The sequence below is a fragment of the Corvus kubaryi genome, unplaced genomic scaffold (genome assembly GCF_017639235.1).
Source record: "Corvus kubaryi isolate FWS band 111438036 unplaced genomic scaffold, C.kubaryi_AGA036_p1.0 61732, whole genome shotgun sequence".
Taxonomy (NCBI): Eukaryota; Metazoa; Chordata; class Aves; order Passeriformes; family Corvidae; genus Corvus; species Corvus kubaryi.
Window position 1 is genome coordinate 82,037 of NW_024581418.1, and position 17,179 is coordinate 99,215.

The 17,179-nt window shown below is 44.6% G+C and overlaps 1 protein-coding gene across 3 annotated transcripts in view; it reads right to left on the reverse strand.

The window, feature by feature from the left end:
• GOLGB1 (golgin B1) overlaps window positions 1-16,734 on the reverse strand; it is a 40,570-nt gene extending 23,836 nt beyond the window's left edge. The window contains exons 1-11 of one of the 3 annotated variants that reach the window (XM_042045007.1): window positions 16,579-16,734; window positions 13,368-13,501; window positions 11,278-11,374; window positions 10,509-10,661; window positions 9,607-9,759; window positions 5,796-5,948; window positions 4,752-4,874; window positions 4,210-4,323; window positions 2,100-2,511; window positions 1,354-1,445; window positions 946-1,042 (exon numbers count right to left, since the gene is read on the reverse strand). In XM_042045007.1, the coding sequence (XP_041900941.1) occupies window positions 946-1,042; window positions 1,354-1,445; window positions 2,100-2,511; window positions 4,210-4,323; window positions 4,752-4,874; window positions 5,796-5,948; window positions 9,607-9,759; window positions 10,509-10,661; window positions 11,278-11,367 (1,387 nt within the window). In that variant the 5' untranslated portion in view covers window positions 11,368-11,374; window positions 13,368-13,501; window positions 16,579-16,734. The remainder of the gene's footprint in view (window positions 1-945; window positions 1,043-1,353; window positions 1,446-2,099; window positions 2,512-4,209; window positions 4,324-4,751; window positions 4,875-5,795; window positions 5,949-9,606; window positions 9,760-10,508; window positions 10,662-11,277; window positions 11,375-13,367; window positions 13,502-16,578) is intronic. The other 2 variants (XM_042045006.1, XM_042045005.1) reach the window with 2 other exon arrangements.
• Between the last annotated feature and the right edge of the window lie 445 nt (window positions 16,735-17,179).

The following is a 17,179-nucleotide window of genomic DNA, read 5'->3' on the forward strand; positions in this document are numbered from 1 at the left end:
CTCTGCTTTTGTGAGACCCCACTCAGAGCACTGTTTCCAGTTCTGGGGTTCCCCTGTACAAGACAGACGTGAATCTGTTGGAGTGAGCCCAGAAGAAAACATAAAAATCATCAGAGGGCTGGAACATGTCTCCAGTGAAGAAAGGCTGAGAGAGCTGTGGTTGTTCAGCCTGGAGAAGAAAGGCTCCAGGGAGGCCTTACCACACCCTTTCAAGAGGGCTGCTTCTCTCCGCGTTGCCCAGAGAAGCTGCCAGTTGGCCCATCATTGGACATGTTCAAGGTCAAGTTGGATGGGGCTCTGAGCAACCTGACATGGTGAAGGATATCCCTGCTCACGGCAGAAGTGATGGACCAGATGATCTTTACGACTTCCTTCCAACCCAAACCATGCCATGATTCTAAACAATGTCTTGAAGTCCATTAAAGACCTGCATCTCTGAGATTGTGGACCAAAAAAAGAGAAAGATGATGTTCTAGGACTGTAGGAATCTGGTTTATTGGTGATTATTCCCCCACCAGGATTCTTATGAAGAGCTTCTATCTTTGAATGACAGGAAGCAAAAGGAATCTATTTCTCAGAAATCAAGACAGCCTACTGTCATAGTGCACCAGACCCTAAAGGAAACACCAGAGAATCCATTGTTTTATAGTACAATTCCAATAGAGTTGTGGTATTGCTGCTACCAGTCTACATGACCAGACACTCAAAACCAATGTAATTGTCTGGGGCTTTTTTTTATATGTGGCATATATACAGGCCCCTTGCTGTTACAGCAAAAGCTATCAAAAATACTCCCCCCCTCCACCAAAGTACCACCTGCAGATTGTCAGTATTTTGTACCTGGGAAAGCTACCATTTCAACTATATCTTATTTTGTACAAACTAATTCTAGAATGATTCTTAAATATATTAAGAATATTAAAATAGGTAAGGTAATCATACAACCTTCTGTCTCCTGTCTTTCCAAGTTTTCTGTGGGTAGGAATGAAGTCTCATTCTGGTCTTCCTGATCTATTATTTTTTCCTGTGAGGTTGATTCATCCTGTTTAAACAGGATGGAGAGGAGAAAGATAAATTTTAATACAGTTTATAAATACATATTAGTTTTTGATCATTTGGTTAACTTAAAAAAAAAAAAAAAAAATCAATTGGCAACTTCTAAATTACTCAAATTGACTTCTACTTCTTTCCAGGCTTCTACAGTCATAACATGCCTGCCCATCAGCTGAGAGAACTAATTAAAGCCTTTCTCAGGCAATGCATGATAAAAAAAAGGAATTATAGACATTTATTTTGACTTCAGTTCCTAAATATAGTGGAAAAATTAATGAGAATCATTTGAAAATATCATACGTGCTGCTTCGGTTCAGAGAGTTGCACTTGCGACTGGGATTTCAGCTCATCCTGATAGCAGACAAATTCTTCAGATTTCTGTACAAGTTCATCTGACAGAAGGGAAAAAGCGGAGTTAAGATGTGTTCTTATCTTTTTTGCCAAACTACACCCATTTTACACACGTGCACAATAGTTTATGAAATCCCTTATCTCTTAGTCCCTGCGTCAGCTTTGGGCCATAAAGAAGCTGGAAGAAAATCAATTTGAACTAAGAGCTTGAGGCAAGATCAATGTCATTATTTCTAACACGGGTCTATGGGGAAAATAGTAGTTTGCTTTTCTTGGTTGTTTTATTTATAATTTCAGTAGAAATTCAGACTGTGAAGAACATGGCACATCTAAAAAGGACTTACATAAGTTGATGGAAAAAAACCAACAAATCAATAAAATCAATTAAGAAATACATCCAGCTCAAGAAATCCGTAAGCCTCAAAAGACTAGAGGCTGGGACAGTACACAAGCAAAGCACCACATAAGCTGCCCCACACTTCTGCTCCTCTTGCAGCTGCCAAAGACAGAAGGGTAGGATCGAATTGGACCCCCTTAGCTTGAGGCAGCACCACCCCTCCTATGCTCTTGTTCAATTAGGAATTGTTATACCAGCCATTCCTATGAGCTGTTACAAAAACAAAGCCGAAGAGAAGGCGACCAGTGATACTCAGGCTCCTGAGAACCTGCTCCACCTAAGCGCCACGCTTGCTCACCCAGTGCTCCATGTGTTGTAGCTCCATGTTCCACGGATCGCACCAAGAGCTGGCCAATGTCCTGTTTCGGCTGGTCCTTCTCAGCTCTAAGGGCCGCACGGCCACATTGCAGCTCTTGCTCAGACACCATAAGGCAACTGCTCAGATGGTTTTTGTCTTCCACCTCCAGCCTGTGTTCCTGTTCCAGGTCTTTATACTTCACCTCTAGTTCAGCTTGTGCTCTTCTTGCCTCCTCCAGCTGTTCTGAGAGACGCTGCACCTCCTCTTGCAAGCGATGGGAAGACAGCTTCCTCTCAGCTAGTTCCAGCTCCATCTTCTCCCTGAGATCCTGAGACCTTTGTCGCTCCGCATCTAGCGCATCCCTCATGGAGCTTAGATCCACTTCCATCTTCTGGCACTGATCTAGGAGTGTCTGTAAAGTGATACAGAAATTAATTTCTCTCTCAGCTAGTTAAATACCTTGAAAAAGCAAAGCACCTGAACTATATTTTAAGGTTTTCATTCAATCCTTTTAAAATACCTGAGTAGCAGAAGGGAGGAAACAAACATGTCAGAAATTTCAATTTATTAGAAAGAAACTGCCCCACTATTTGGAGATTGCAAGAAAGCAATGCTGGGAGAAACAACTCATCATTGTGGTAAAGAAAAGGTAAGTCTTGATTTAGAGGAGGGGAATTTAGAGGAAAGAACCAATAGAACAGTGGCCAGGAATTCTCTTTTAGAAGAAAGCAAGCATTCCAAAAAGGGGAGGAAGGGCTACAACAAATGAGGGAGAACTCAACAATTACAGAGTAGAATTAAAAAAGAACAGAACCAAAGTGTGTATGTGAAAGGGGAATGCTGAAATATGAATCTGGTGGTAACAGAGGGCTCCACACAGTACCCACTACTTTAAGGAAGATCTCAGAAGGCTGGTCGACACTGACCAGAGATTAAAGGCGACCATGAGACAGAAACAGACCTTACACTTGCCCAAGCTCCTGTTGTCAAACTTCCTCCTCTTGGAGCTGTGGATGGTCAGCATAGCTAATTTCAGAAGGAGTATGATGAGGAGCTCCTTTTACTTTATGGGTAGAAAGAGAAGCTTCAGCTACATGGCCTCAAGTTTGTACCTATACCAGGTTGCCTTCAGACCACAGAATGTATGAGGGAAGTCAAAGACACTGAGGAGGAGTCAAGGAATCCCAACAACCATGTCATGAAGATATCCACGCCACCACCCCATGCCACACCCTGCTGAGCAATGCAGTCTCAGTAGTGAGCACAAGTCAGCTCACTGAGGCTCTTTACCTCTTCCTGGTAGTAAGAGGACCCACCATTGTGCCTGGCTGGGACACAGAGGAAAAGAAAATATGTGGGGCACAAGTGTGTAAAAATTATCAAAGTGAGGTTCAGCATTAGACTAGCTGGAGATCATGCAGCCTACAAATATGAGACTGATTCAGTGTAAGTCTCTTCTAAAGGGATGGAGAATTTTCAGAAGTTCAGATATTGGAAAAACTCACCCTCTATATCTGCAAACCAACCTTTTAAGAGGTAGTGTACTTAATTCTGTCTCAAGAAGCACATGTATATACAGTCATGTATGCACAGACTGGATCTTGTCCTCTTCACACTTCGAACTGATGAAGTGGGAGCCAATCCCACTCCACGAATTGTGTCAATCACCATATAAGCAAGTTCTCAGCAAGACATACCAAAGAATATCTGTTTCTGCTCTGATCTGGCCTGGACACTGCAGTCCAGAAACACTGAGGCTTCAGCAGCACCATGTTAGGCACTTCTGCTTTTGGCAAAGGCTTGTGTATTTGGCTTTGAAAGTACAGTCAGCAGGATGGATATGGATAGATGTAGATCCTGTCCACTTGCCCAGGACCTGGATCACTAGAGCTGGCAGCTGCAGCACCCCATTGTCTGGCTGTACCTGCTGTAAGCTGTGCACACAGAGCTGCAGCTCTAACACCTGACCTGAGGGAGGCCCCAGCTGATTTCATGACAGAAACCTGATGCCAAAATAAACCTAATCTGGTAACTTCCGAGCTACTGACAAAGGCCCCACCCACCACACACACACACACAGAGTAAAGCAATAAAAAGCATGACCAGGTACCTGGTTTTGTTTTTCAGCAGTGTGTAACTCCTGCTGCAGCAATTCTACCTCCCGAGTTCGTCCTAACAGAGCTGCTTCCTGCTCCTCGAGCTTTCTCTGGAGTGCACACAGGTTCTGTGAGAGAGACAAGGCTGTTCCATAATTGGGGAGGCTAATGCAAGTTTAGATTCCCAGGTTTCATTGATATAGCTCGTTTTTGTAACACGGTTACTTTAATAGCCTGAATTACTTCATTTTTGTTGACACCAATTCTGAAGCCCTGGTGCAGTAGGATGAGCTCACACTGCTTCATGAACAGGGAACTGGAGCACAATAATTTAATACTTTTTTCAACTGTTGTTCTCTTCAACTGATAGCAAACCAGCAGATTTAAGCTAGGACTCAAAGTCCCAACTAGCATTCCAAAAAACTCCAAACAACCACAGCCTCTTCCTTCTTATCCCTTCTGAGTTACTTTAATGAGAACTGTTCTTTCAGGGTGTCTTCTGGTAAAATTCCTTTTCCTTCCTCCTCCCATGATATGATTATTATATCAAATATACCTGTGGCATCTCTACTTCCAGATCTGACTTGACAACCATCTTGAGCAATTCAGCTTGATGCTGCTTCACATGCTCTTCCAAGAGAGCTTCCTTCTCCTGAATCACTTCCTGCAGGGAACTCTGCTGAAAACATATGCCACAAAATAAAAACAAACCAACAAGGTTATGGACCTGACAGACACAGGCTTGCTTTCAACATGCATCAGCATATTGTGTGTGTGATGGAGTGTTCAGCTTGACAACCCTACACATCACCTTGGTCAAATGGTATTTTTACCTAGTGTCTTTATACTACCAATATTTGTATAATAACAGATAGTATTTCAGATCTCAGAAAGCAAAAAGTATAGAATTTCATCTACAAAGATGAAGAATTAGTATATAACTAACAGTTCATAAAACTTCTGGGGTTTTAATTGTATGGGATGCAGCCCAATTCACAGTTCAAAAGCTAAACCTGCAATTCAGAGTATTAACAAAAATCTTGCCATAAATAACTACAATGTAACATTAAAGCTGTGACCTTCTGTGATAAGCAGCTGCCCTGCACACCTACAGCAGAACACAGACAGGCGATGGCAGGCCTGGCAGCTGGAAGAACACTCTACCCCAGCTATTGCAAAACCCATCACAGAACAGCAAGGGCAGACAGGGAAGAACCCAAATTCTGTCTCAGAGGAAGGTACACACCCTATCCAGACCCTTCCAGACACTGTTTCCCCCCTCCCCAGAGAGCCATCAGTCCCACTGTCCAAGGGTGAAATCCATCCTTCACCTGCAGAGCACCTTTTGCACCAAGGGTGGCTCTGGCCTGGGGGTAGAGGAAGGGGGGCAGGTGAAGATCAGGTGGGGATTGTGATGTTTAGAGGAGGAACCAAAGGCAGTGAAATTGACGGACCTGGGTGATTTGAGGAGGAACAAAACTGAAAAAACTGAGGTAAGGGAATTGAAGACCAGCTGTGTAAGTACTGTTCTATTCTATCATACTAGTCTAAGCAGTGAGGTGGGAAACACAAACTGATGAACAGAAAAAAAATTCTGTACCTGTGCTGCATACTTGATTTCAGCATCTTTCAGATTCACTTTGGCTACAGCCAGCTGTTTCTTCAGGTCCTGAACAGTCTCCTCTTGCTCCCTGAGCTGCTCTTTCAGTACTTCCACTTCCTCTCTGTGCCCTTCACTTGAATTTTCGTTTTTCTGACATTTCAAGAGGAAACAAGTGGGAAAAAGAGAAATAGAGGAAGGTAAACTTATCAGTATTACTGGTTAATAAGTTAAATAAATTAATTAATTTTTAAAAAGATACTAGAATGCTACTGCACTCGACTCCTAATCAGATGCTGATTTTTGCTACATTGCCTCATTTCTTAACTTCACATTTCTTTTGTTTCTTTAAATGAAGTTGTCCTATATTAAGTAACTATTTTCTCTATTTTTGTGTAGATATGCACAAGACACCTTTAATTGGGAAGTGTCAAAGCACTTGGAACAGCTAACAGTCCATGACTGCTCACTATATAAACTAAGGCAAATTAGGTTATTAAATACATTATAATACATAATTTATTATATGACTACCCTGATTTGTGAGGCTTTTTAACATCACATCTTTCTCTAATACCCGAAATAAAAACATTTTAAAATTAGCTATAGAAGAGTATTCTCCATGTGACAAAGGGGTAGACATTCTAGACTATAGAAAATGCCCATGGAAATCTCTTTAGACTACAGGATTAATAGCAATGAACTTATTAGATATCAGCAAAGAGAACAGGCAAACAATTACCAGTTCTACTCCACTCTGAAGCACTTTAATCCTCTGCTTATGACCATGAAATGTAAACAACATTTCACATAAAATGTGCTTAGGCTGTGTCTACTCAGACAACCCAGCACACTACACCTGCACTCTTCTCTCTGTCTCTCAACCACCTGGGTGAAGGCAGGCCCCTGAACCCACAGCTGTGCTTCACACCTGGGTCAGGGCAGGTCCCTCACACCACCCATCACTGAGCAGACAAACCCATTCCACATTCTCATCTCAGCACTTCCAGCTACTGTGAGCACTCAGTGATGGGTATTTTGTACTGAATATATAGAAAATGCATCTCTTTTATTTGTGACAGGTATTTGGTCAAATACCACCAATAACACAGGAATTCTACGGAGTATTTATGTCCTTAAGCCCATCCTGAAAAAATGATGGAGGCTTTTAGAAGTACTTATGAATCAGTGTAATAAGAATAAGATGCTACTGTTCCTCAAAAGATGTTTCACCTACAGAGAAGGTCTTTGGCAGGAAGTAGAACAGACAAGGAAGCTTCAACTGTGCTTAAGTTTAGAAATAGAACAGGACAGAAAAATAAAGATCAGAAATGCAGGAAGCTCTAAGAAGCCAGGGATATACATAACTTATAAGACTGGGGCAGAGGAGTTGCTGGGGGGAAGGCGGGTGGACTAGTTTGCTTACTTGTAATTAGCTCTCAGGATTGACATTTACAGTCGGATTTGGAAAAGCCTCTTACACTGGCCATTACACAGAGTGCCACAATTAAGAACAGTAGCACAGCCATAAAGTTCCCAGAGCTCAAGCTCTTAAATATTATGTTTTTACAGAATGTATAAACTCTTATATCTGAACATAATTTATCTTTACCCACTCTAGAAGTTTGAGAGGAGCCTCAATTGTTCTGTATACAAATACTATCTGATAGAAAGAGATAAGCTGATATTTCCATTCTTCTCAAAATAAAGCACTCTGCTAAAAGCCCAGGAAGCAACAGTACTAATTAGATATTCAAAATACAGCCTTCCCATAGGACCCACATCATAGAGAGGAAAAAAAACCAGCCCTTTGCTAATGTTCAATACTTCAGCACAACATGCAACCCTAACCTAGAATTTTCACCTTCAAATGGCAGTGTAACTGTCTAGGAGATACCCCCATTACTCAAGACAGCATCTACTTGGAGAAATAAGTGTAAATAAAGTACTTTGTAGCTTCTCAGTAGGTCTAACCTTGCAAGAAAGAAGCTAGTGGTTTCTGGGTCAAATACGTAGCATTGCAGATAACTGCCCTACCATAATTTCACTCAAACTATGTTCTAACCCAAACCAAATAAGGCAGTGGTCCATACCATGTCCACTGGAGACTGTCTCAAGCCCTCATTCCTCTAATTAGAAGGCCATTTTCCTTAATGACTAATTTACATTCATCCATTCACCTGCATTATCCTTTAACAGTTCTCCCACCTTCTTGGTGCTCACCTTCCTCATACAACTGTAGAAAAAAAAAGACATTTCCTCTCTGACTTTGCTTGACTAAATAACCAAGCTATTTGAGTGTCTCCCAAGCGCAGCTGCTAACACGATGGGACAACAGAAAGTCTCTTGCTGGCTCTCAGAATTTCTCTTTCCCGATTCCAAGTGAGCAGAACATGACAACACTCCACACAAGGCCTTGCCACTCTCAGTGGAATAGCTAGAATGGTATGCAAAAAAGATAAGGCCTCTTTTTCAAATCGATGTTGCACCAATTAACTGATGATAAGCTTTCTCTCATTTTGCCTTCTTCAACTGGTAAATTTGAATTTTGAAGCAAGAACACTCACCAGTCTTCAACAGCAAGTCTACACAAACTCATGTAACAGCACATGACTGTTACACACACATGCTGCACATAGGTAAGCTAAAAAGAGCCTCAGCACCAGCACAGCCATGTCAATTGACACAGCTGAACAGCCTCCATGGTCTCCACTGGCCTCTGCAGCCAGGGAATATTGTCCATGACCTTGCAGTATACAGTGTCATGACACCAGAAATGCTCGATCATACACTTGTTAAATTTTATTTTATTTTTCTATTAGCTCAATCCTTGAGATCATCCAATTCTTCATGTATGAAACCAGATGGTGCTTTGCATTGAGAAGGATTTTCAAGTTGGTATTGGGAATTACAGAAGCACATTTCTATGATTTTATGATGCTCCTAATCAAAGATAGTCAGCACAAGTCACAGAACCAATCTTCGCTTTGTTAGTAGTCACCTCTCATCTGACAGCTCTCACATGCACCTTTTATTGTTTCCTATAATATTTTAATATTTTTTTCAATGTCTGAAATAACCTTTATGTTCTCTGGTTTAATGAACATCATCTGATGTCTGGAAACCATTTTGGACTTATATCCCATCTCCCTTGTGTAATATTACCAACTTTTTAAAGAAAACATTGTTCTGCTGATCACATAGTTAAGTTTTCAAAAATTACCAGCTCCAATGAGAGCTTCTGGTCAGTAGCTAACAGCCTCTTTAATGTCTTCATAGAGGATACTTTCCCCTCAGTTTTTACGTAGTGTTACACAATTATGGTTTGTCAACCATAAAACTTTATGATGGCTCAGGAAGCTACGTGACTGGAAGAAATATGTATATTTTTTTTATATATATATTTAAGTTGCTGCCTTCCAGTTTCAATGACCTCCTTACCTCTTCATTCTTGTACTCCAGCCAACTTTTGCGGCACTGACAGGACAGGTAACATTTTGAAACTCTAAGCTCAGACAGACACACAGTTTCTACAGGAAAGACCTTGGCTACAATGGATTACCAAAGTTATGCAAAGGGAAACTAGCCGCTGCCCTTGAAGAGATCAAGTTGAGCAGTCCAAGGGTATCTGCAGTACAAGGAGCTAGACAGACAGGCTTCCTACAGCACAGGCATAGACATCCTTGCTGGAACTGTGAACATCCTGCTAATAAGACAAATAGGCCCTGCTGGCTCACTGTGACCTGAAACATCAGGCAGTACCAGGTTATCAATAGAAGCCACATCTTTTAAGCAGCCCCATTCTCCCAACCTTGGGATACTCCAGCTCTTCTGCTAAGGCCTGTGTAGGCAGTGGTGATCCTCTCTCTGTCAGCTCCTCGATGCGTTTGTTCAGAGAGGCCAGTTTGGCTTTGGCTTGAAGTTTAAGCTTCATCAGCTTCGCATCTGCAGCCTCTCGCTCTTTCTGTAAGAGAAGGACACAAACTGACTGCCCCTCAGGCTCCAGTGCTGTCACCCAAGAAGCATCACTTTGAAAAGCTACACAACTTTTCAGCCTGCCATACTCTGTTTAACCCTGCCTCCCCAGTAACAGCACTATTAAAAACACATCTGCAAAACAAATTTGTTCTGAAACACTGCACATACCAAAATTGTAGCTTCTACCCCAGCACTTCCTTTCAAGGGACAGAGCACTCAGGGACTTCACCCAGCAGTGAATACAAACTCAGTTTGACTTCCTCTGCTATATGCAGTCCCTCAGAACTATCTCAAGTAACCGCACTACCACCATACCACAGGGTAGGCAACACAAACCTTCGGTAATGTGCCATAAAACCACTGGACTAGCGGATGAGTGCAGCACAGGCTACTCTGTATCAAACACCCTGAAGCAGGGAAAGAACAACCTCACACAAGGTGTCAGTATTTATTAAGAGCCCCTGGGAATCTGCATGGACCTCAAAGAGCTCTGAGACAAAATGCTGGGTAACTTGGATGTTAACTTATTTACTCTAGACTAAATTAACCCAATCAAACTAACAGAAGATATCCTGCATCTCTTGGATTAGGCTCCATTCTTCAAATTCCAATAATTCCCTGGAACTGATGCCATTCATCAAGCAGGTATCTCATGTTCAAAAAAAACCAGAGACTGGCTTGCACAGAAAACTGCAGCAGCATTTTATTCTCAGCCCCCAGAGAAAGAAATGGTACCTTGAGTACAGTTTCTTTTTCCTGGAGCAGAGCATCCTTTTCTCGAATCAAATCCTTCAGCTGAACAACTAGCTTTTCTGTTTGGGCTAGGCGCTCCAACAGCTCCTCAGGTGCCTCCTCCATGCTCTCTGCTTCTGACTCCAAAGCTTGTACCTGAAACAACAAAATTAGTGTTCTGAAGGAAAAAACTATGAGCAGCCGGCAGCGGAGCATCCGCACGGTATCTCCAGCTCCACTCCTAAATGCTGCGTTCTGCCCCCTGCAGGCATTTCATGGAGCCTGCAGGAATACACAGATGAAACCAGGAGGAAAGCTCAGAGAACTCACGAGCCAATACACAAAAACAAAGACTACCTTGCTGACCACCACATGAACAAATCTAAAACGAGAGGCATCCTCACACACTATCCACTGTCTCAATACCAAAGGGCAGCACAGAGATGAAGCCTCCCACTGTCACCCAACCACACAGAGCTTCCCTTTCTGCTACACACAATCACTAGTACTCTTAAGAGTCTTTCTTCACCCTAATTCCAGTTTGTTTCCTAGGATCACCTTGAGATGTGGAAACTGAAGAGATTATGGTCTGCCCAACAGAAATGCTGACTTAAGAGGTGAGGAGTAGGAGAAAAGCAGAGTGGAATGACAGTTCAGACTAGTGCTCAGCAAGGAAGAAGCAGGAGACAGTTCTCACTGCAGTATAATGAACCACACCCCCCAAACTAATTGTCAGTAAGGTTTGAAAGTCTTTAGATAACACTGTACTTACAGCAACAGATGGTTCAGTAACTGCATCTCCATCCTCCCCAGACAGTTCTTGTAAAACAGTACTTGCTAAACCTGACAAACGGCTCAGCATCTTGAGCCTAAAACAAAACCAAGAGTCAAAATACAGTTCCAGAGTCAAAACTGCTATGAAGAATAAGCTCCATCATGCTGATCTGTAATGTTACAACAGTTGGTGACCAGGCTTGCAGGGAATTTGTCTCCTTTGCCAAGAGAGACAAGTCAAAGTAAAACCTCAGGAAAAAAAAAAAGGTCACGTTAACAGGAGCAGCCGGACCCTCTGAACGTTAAAGCAGAGGATGTGCTGGTGTCAAGACAGACAAAGATTCCTTCACTGCTCTACATGTAAATACATTTTTATACCAGATGCCAAGTCATCCTCATAGTTCACTCTCGATCTTTCTTAACAATGACATTACAGAACCATGATCTGTTCAGTTCACTGAAAAGAAAGGTGATTGTTAAATGAAGTAATTTCTCTACAGGCCAAACATGGCCTGTAACATAAAATCAGCCTTCTGCTAATAAGTAGTGGAAATAATGGACCGAGCCTTGAAGTTTGCTAAAAGATGCAAGTGTGTCGCATTAGAGAGATGATGAGATCTCCGCATGTCACATACGGGACGGGACAGGACCTTGACATAGGGGAATAATCTGGAGAGGACATATATTCTCTGGCTGCTGCTTAGCATACCTTTTTTCCTTTCCTTGAAATTCAGGAGCCAAACTAATCCAGCAAGTGGAAGTGAAGAGCCGAAAAACACGCAACAGTACCAGCAAGCAACATATAACTTGTCATTTCGGGGAGAGCAGCAAATTAAATTCTCTGTTATTAACTAAGACAATGGGATGCACTCCATATCAGTAAATTCATCAAATTTGAATGAGCCTTTGATAAGCCAAAGTATAGAGTTGCCAACCAGAAGGATATCAACAGGCTGGAGAAATAGATGGATAGAAACATCGTGAAGCTCACGAAAGGCAGAAGCCTATGCCTGGGATGGGAAAAGCATGAGTGGTACAGGCTAAGGAGCAACTGGCTGTACAACTGTGATGCAGAAGACAAGCTTGAAGTGTACGGGGGCCAAGCTTGGCACAAGCCACCAGTGCACTCACAGCAAAGGTCAGGTGTATACTGAGCTGTATTGGTAGGACTGCAGGCAGCAATTATTCCTTCCTCTCTATTCACACCTATAAGACTTCATTTGAAGTAGAGTGGCCACTTCCAAAATACTGAATCAAGTACAGCAGACAGCCCCCAGGATGACTGGGGTTTGGGCTACAAGGCATATAGAGAGTATAAGAATGCTGGGCTTGTTCAGCCCTGAGAACAGCAGGTGAAGAGTGGGATACAATTGCTGTCCTCCCTACAACCACCTATAAGGGAGCTAAAGACAGAGCCACACTCCTCTTATGAGGTCCACATCAGATGGACATGAGGCAGAGGACACAAGTCGTAGCACAAGCAATTTCAATCAGGGAAAAAAATGCACAGGGAAGATGTTAAAATACTGTATTAGGCTCATAGCAACCTGATCTGATTTTTGATGTTAGACAAGCTAAGAGCAAAGTATTTGACCAACTGAACTCCCAAAATCCCTTAAGAACCACAGAATCATCATTCTAGTATTCTATAAAAAGAGGTCACATGTGACATTTGACAACTCTGAACAGAAAGGCCCCGGAACGGTCCATGCCTGTAAGTGGCAAAACCATTTGAACAATTACAGAAGCTCCAGTAGTGCAAGCTGAAACTAGGCAAACTCTCATTAGCTATAAGATCAAGTTCACATTATTAAAATTATCTCCATCAAATGGAATCTTTTAATATGACAAGATGTCTCTGCCTCACTAAAAGTAGGCTTCTGAAGCTGGCTACACAGATTCCTGACCTCCTTTGTCTTACTAAGGAAATCTTTGGTCTTAGATTGCCACTTAAATGTGTGAAAATATTGACACTGGAGAGGAGCAGTGCACTATTTTTCTGCAGCAGCCACCTGATTTTGCAGAAGTAGAAAACATGACAATACACATCAGAGCCTCAATAGCAGAAAAGAGCATGTGTACACTCACCTGTTTTGTGCTCGAAGGAGCTCATGGGTTCTGCTGACTCAGTAGTAAGGCTTCCAAGGTAGAGCACTCACAAACGGGTCTTTCATGCCACTCCTTTTTATCTCTTGAGTACTGACAAGTTGCATGAACCAAGACTTTTGATGGAGAGAGAAGCGAAAAAGAACAAAAAGGGAAGAGGAAAATAAATTATTCAATAGTAAAGAAATAAGCCCATCCTTCATCGTACACGGTACACTCCAGGATTGTTCGTGAGTCACTTGCAATAAGTAGAAAAAGTGAAAAGTCTGCTCTGTTTGGGAACATGGATTTGCAGACATGCCCTGGTTTCTCACACTGCATAGCACAAGCTCAGTCTCTTCAGTCGATGGAATAAAACACTCGAGCAGCAGTCGGTGTAGCAAAAAGACACGCAGCAAGAAGCCAGGCCTCAGACAGGCTCCTGCAAAGAACTCAAGGGGATGCAACTCCTCCAGAAACACAGTCAGAATGCCAGGATTTTTCACGTTCTGCAACAACACAACAGTCAATGAAACAAGTCCTGGTGCTTTGCTCACTTCTCAGCTGGTCCTGGGGGAGACTGAGGCATGGAATTCCAGAACAGTACAGCTTTACAGTTCCTGCTAGGGAGATTTCCTAGTTGACGACATCAACTGCTTACCAAGGTGGTAATATGAGATACTCATTTAGAGACCTGGAATGTCTGGAATCCATTATAAGAATAATAAAGTATTTATGGTTTTGTAAACCATCACTCCCACGATGCCCCAATGAGGAACCGAACCGGCTGTCTTGGCAGCGGTGCATTTTAGAAAACAGCCATCCAAATGCAAGAATGCCTCTTTCTAACTGTCTCCAATACTTGAAGAAGATGGATCTGATCTTCCAGCTGAGCATTAGGCCACAGCTTCTAAAGTCACAAATGCATAATATGTGGCTGGGACCAAGAGAACCAATAGATGAATTATTAGAAGAGGTATTAGAAATGTGAAAAATATTCAGAACCTAAGCACCTGCATGGGCCTCAGAACATATCTGCATGCTACAGGTATTAACAGTTTCAAGCATGCATACCTGGATTGAGAAAATATTCTTTGGCCTTTGCCCAGGTTGGCCACATTAACCTGATACTGCACGCAAGCTAATAAGCCTTGCTGGGTTTGGCTCACAGTTGGCCTTCCCAACATGCAAATAGAGGAACCATCTGCAGCTATTTGCACTGATGAGGACTTCAATAACCTGAACTCAAGTCTAAGAGATTCGTGTCTTTTGAATTCACTTTTAATTTATATTCTCAGGTCAGCTGAATATGGCAAGGCATGTGAATGGGGAACAAAAAGTGATTCTACAACTCTATAAACAGAACAGGTTTGCTGTCTATGTAGAGGAAAGAGGGAAAACATGGGCCTAGGTGGGCCACTGCTCTGGACAGCATCCCTCAGAACACATCCCTGTAAAGCAGCACCGCAGAGAGAGGCTCGGAATTGCAGCAGACAACTGACCTAAGTCATCAATGCACCCTCATGACAAAGGCCAGCAGCATCCTGGGCTACATTAGGAGCACTGTCAGGAGGAAGGTGATCCTTCCTCTCTACTGCGTGCTAGCGAGGCCATGTCTGGAGTAATGCGTTCAGTTCTGGGCTCCCCAGAATAACAGGTAGGAACTCGTTGGAGAAAATTCAGTGAAGGACAACAAATAAAAGGCTCAAGGAGAATCTTATCACAGAACCACAGACTGGCTGAAGTTAGGGGGTCATCTGGTCTAAGCTCCCTGCTCAAACAGGCCATCCAGAGCCAGGAGCCCAGGATCACTGTGCAGGCAGCTTCTGAATATCTCCAAGGATAGAGGCTTCACAACCTCCCTGGACAACCTGTGCCATTGCTCAGTAACCCACACAGTGAAAAAGCATTTCCTGATGATCGAGGTAATCTCCTCTGTCTCAGTTCATGCTCACAGCCACTCATCCTGTCACCAGACACCACTGTAAAGAGCCTGGCTCTGCTTTCTTTGAACTCTCCCTGAGAACAAACCCAGGAACAAGCATAACACAGCTTTAAATGCTGACCCAAAGCCAACAGTCTGCACAGAGGGTGGTGGCTGTCCTGTTCGTTAGCTTCAAGGACTTGTGGCAGGAATATCCTGGTGTTACACAATGCCAGCCAGTTACTTTCCCCACAAACAGAAAAGGACAGTTATTCTGTGTTTCACTGCCTCACCCCAATAAAGCAAACACTGCAGCTCTCAGAGGCAAGACTGCTGCTCTCCCAGACTCACACTGGCATATGGATTCCCATCTCTGTAATGAGCAGCAGAACACAAGGACTCTCGCTATGCTCAGGCTGTGAGGCAGGATCCTCTACATTCTAGCTGTAGTGGAAAATAATTTTGATCAGCATTCCTATGACTAATGAACTTTTGCTGGGGAGACTTTACTTTGATCACTGGGACTACCAACAGTGATGTGGAGGAGGCGCCTTTCCTCTGAAATACACATCCCTGACTCAAACAGCCTAAGCCTGCTGCTAGTCTGCAGAGTCTGCAGTGAGCAGGGTGTAAATCCAGGCATTTCTATCCCTAGGTATCAGTCACAGCAAAGAAAGAACTGATAGTGTTTTTCCCTAATTTATTCTATTATAAGTTTATTGTACATAAACGAAGTTAATTCCTTGCATTTCCCTTCGTTTAAAACCAAACACGCATTAAAGGCACTGCTGCTGTACACAAGCCCTGGGCCAAACTTTGCATGCTGTGCAGAGGGGTTCCAAGAGAAACAAGGAGCGACAGGGAGCACTGGAGCGCCGTGCTGGGTTCCGGGAGCGGCGGCTCCTGCCGCCACAGGGGTGACGGGCAGCACCGACGGGCCCCAGCAGCCCCGCAGACTGCCCGGACCGCACGCCTCCGGCGGGCCCCGCGGAGCGCGAACCTCCCCCGGCCGGACTGCGCTCCCGGTACCTGGGGGCACCGCCGGCAGCGTCCCACTGGCGGGGGGCGGGGAAGGGGGCTGGGCCGGGCCGCAAAGCCCGGAGCGAGAACAGAAGCCCGCCCCGGCCCATTGCCCCTCACGGCCCGGGCCCCAGGGAGCTGCGAACCCGTTCCGGCCCCGCAGGGCCACGAAAGGAGCCCAGCCGGCGACCGCCGCCGAGAGCCGGGCGGCAGAATCCTCGGACCGCACAGGGCGGCCGGACAGCACCGAGGGCAGGGGGAGGCACTGACCTGAAGCACGGCGGAGGGGTCAGCACCGAGGGGCGGCTCTAACCTGGCGACGAACTCCCGCCGACGCCGCTGCCACCACACCGCTCCCAGCGCCACCTCAGCACCGGAACGCGGCGCCACCGCTTCCGCCTCCAGCGGGGCCCCACCCCCCGGCCGGAGAAGAACCAACCAGCTACGGGGGCTGAAAGATAGACGGGGCCGCCAGGCAATCGCGACGGAGCAGCCGCCTTGGCGCCACGGCTGTCCTACAACATGGCACGAAGTCACCAATCCCGAGGACGCTTTGCGCTCCCGCCCAATAACAAGGCAGCGACCAATCAGTTGCGGCGTTTTCGGGCCGGGCCGGGGGTTGGTGAGACAGAGGCTCGGACTGGGCGGTGGGGCCGGGGCCGGGGCCGGGGCCGAGGCCGAGGCCGAGGCCGACTCAGCCTCCCGCTTAGTCACTGCCGGGCAGAGCCCGAAGTGGTGCCCAGTGGTTTGGTCGGAACGTCCCTTTAAGGATGATCCAGTCCCGCCCCCCTGCCATAGGCACCTGCCACTAGGCCGGGTTGCTCCAACCCCCGTTCAACCCGGCTGTGAGAGCTTCCGGAGATGTCCAATC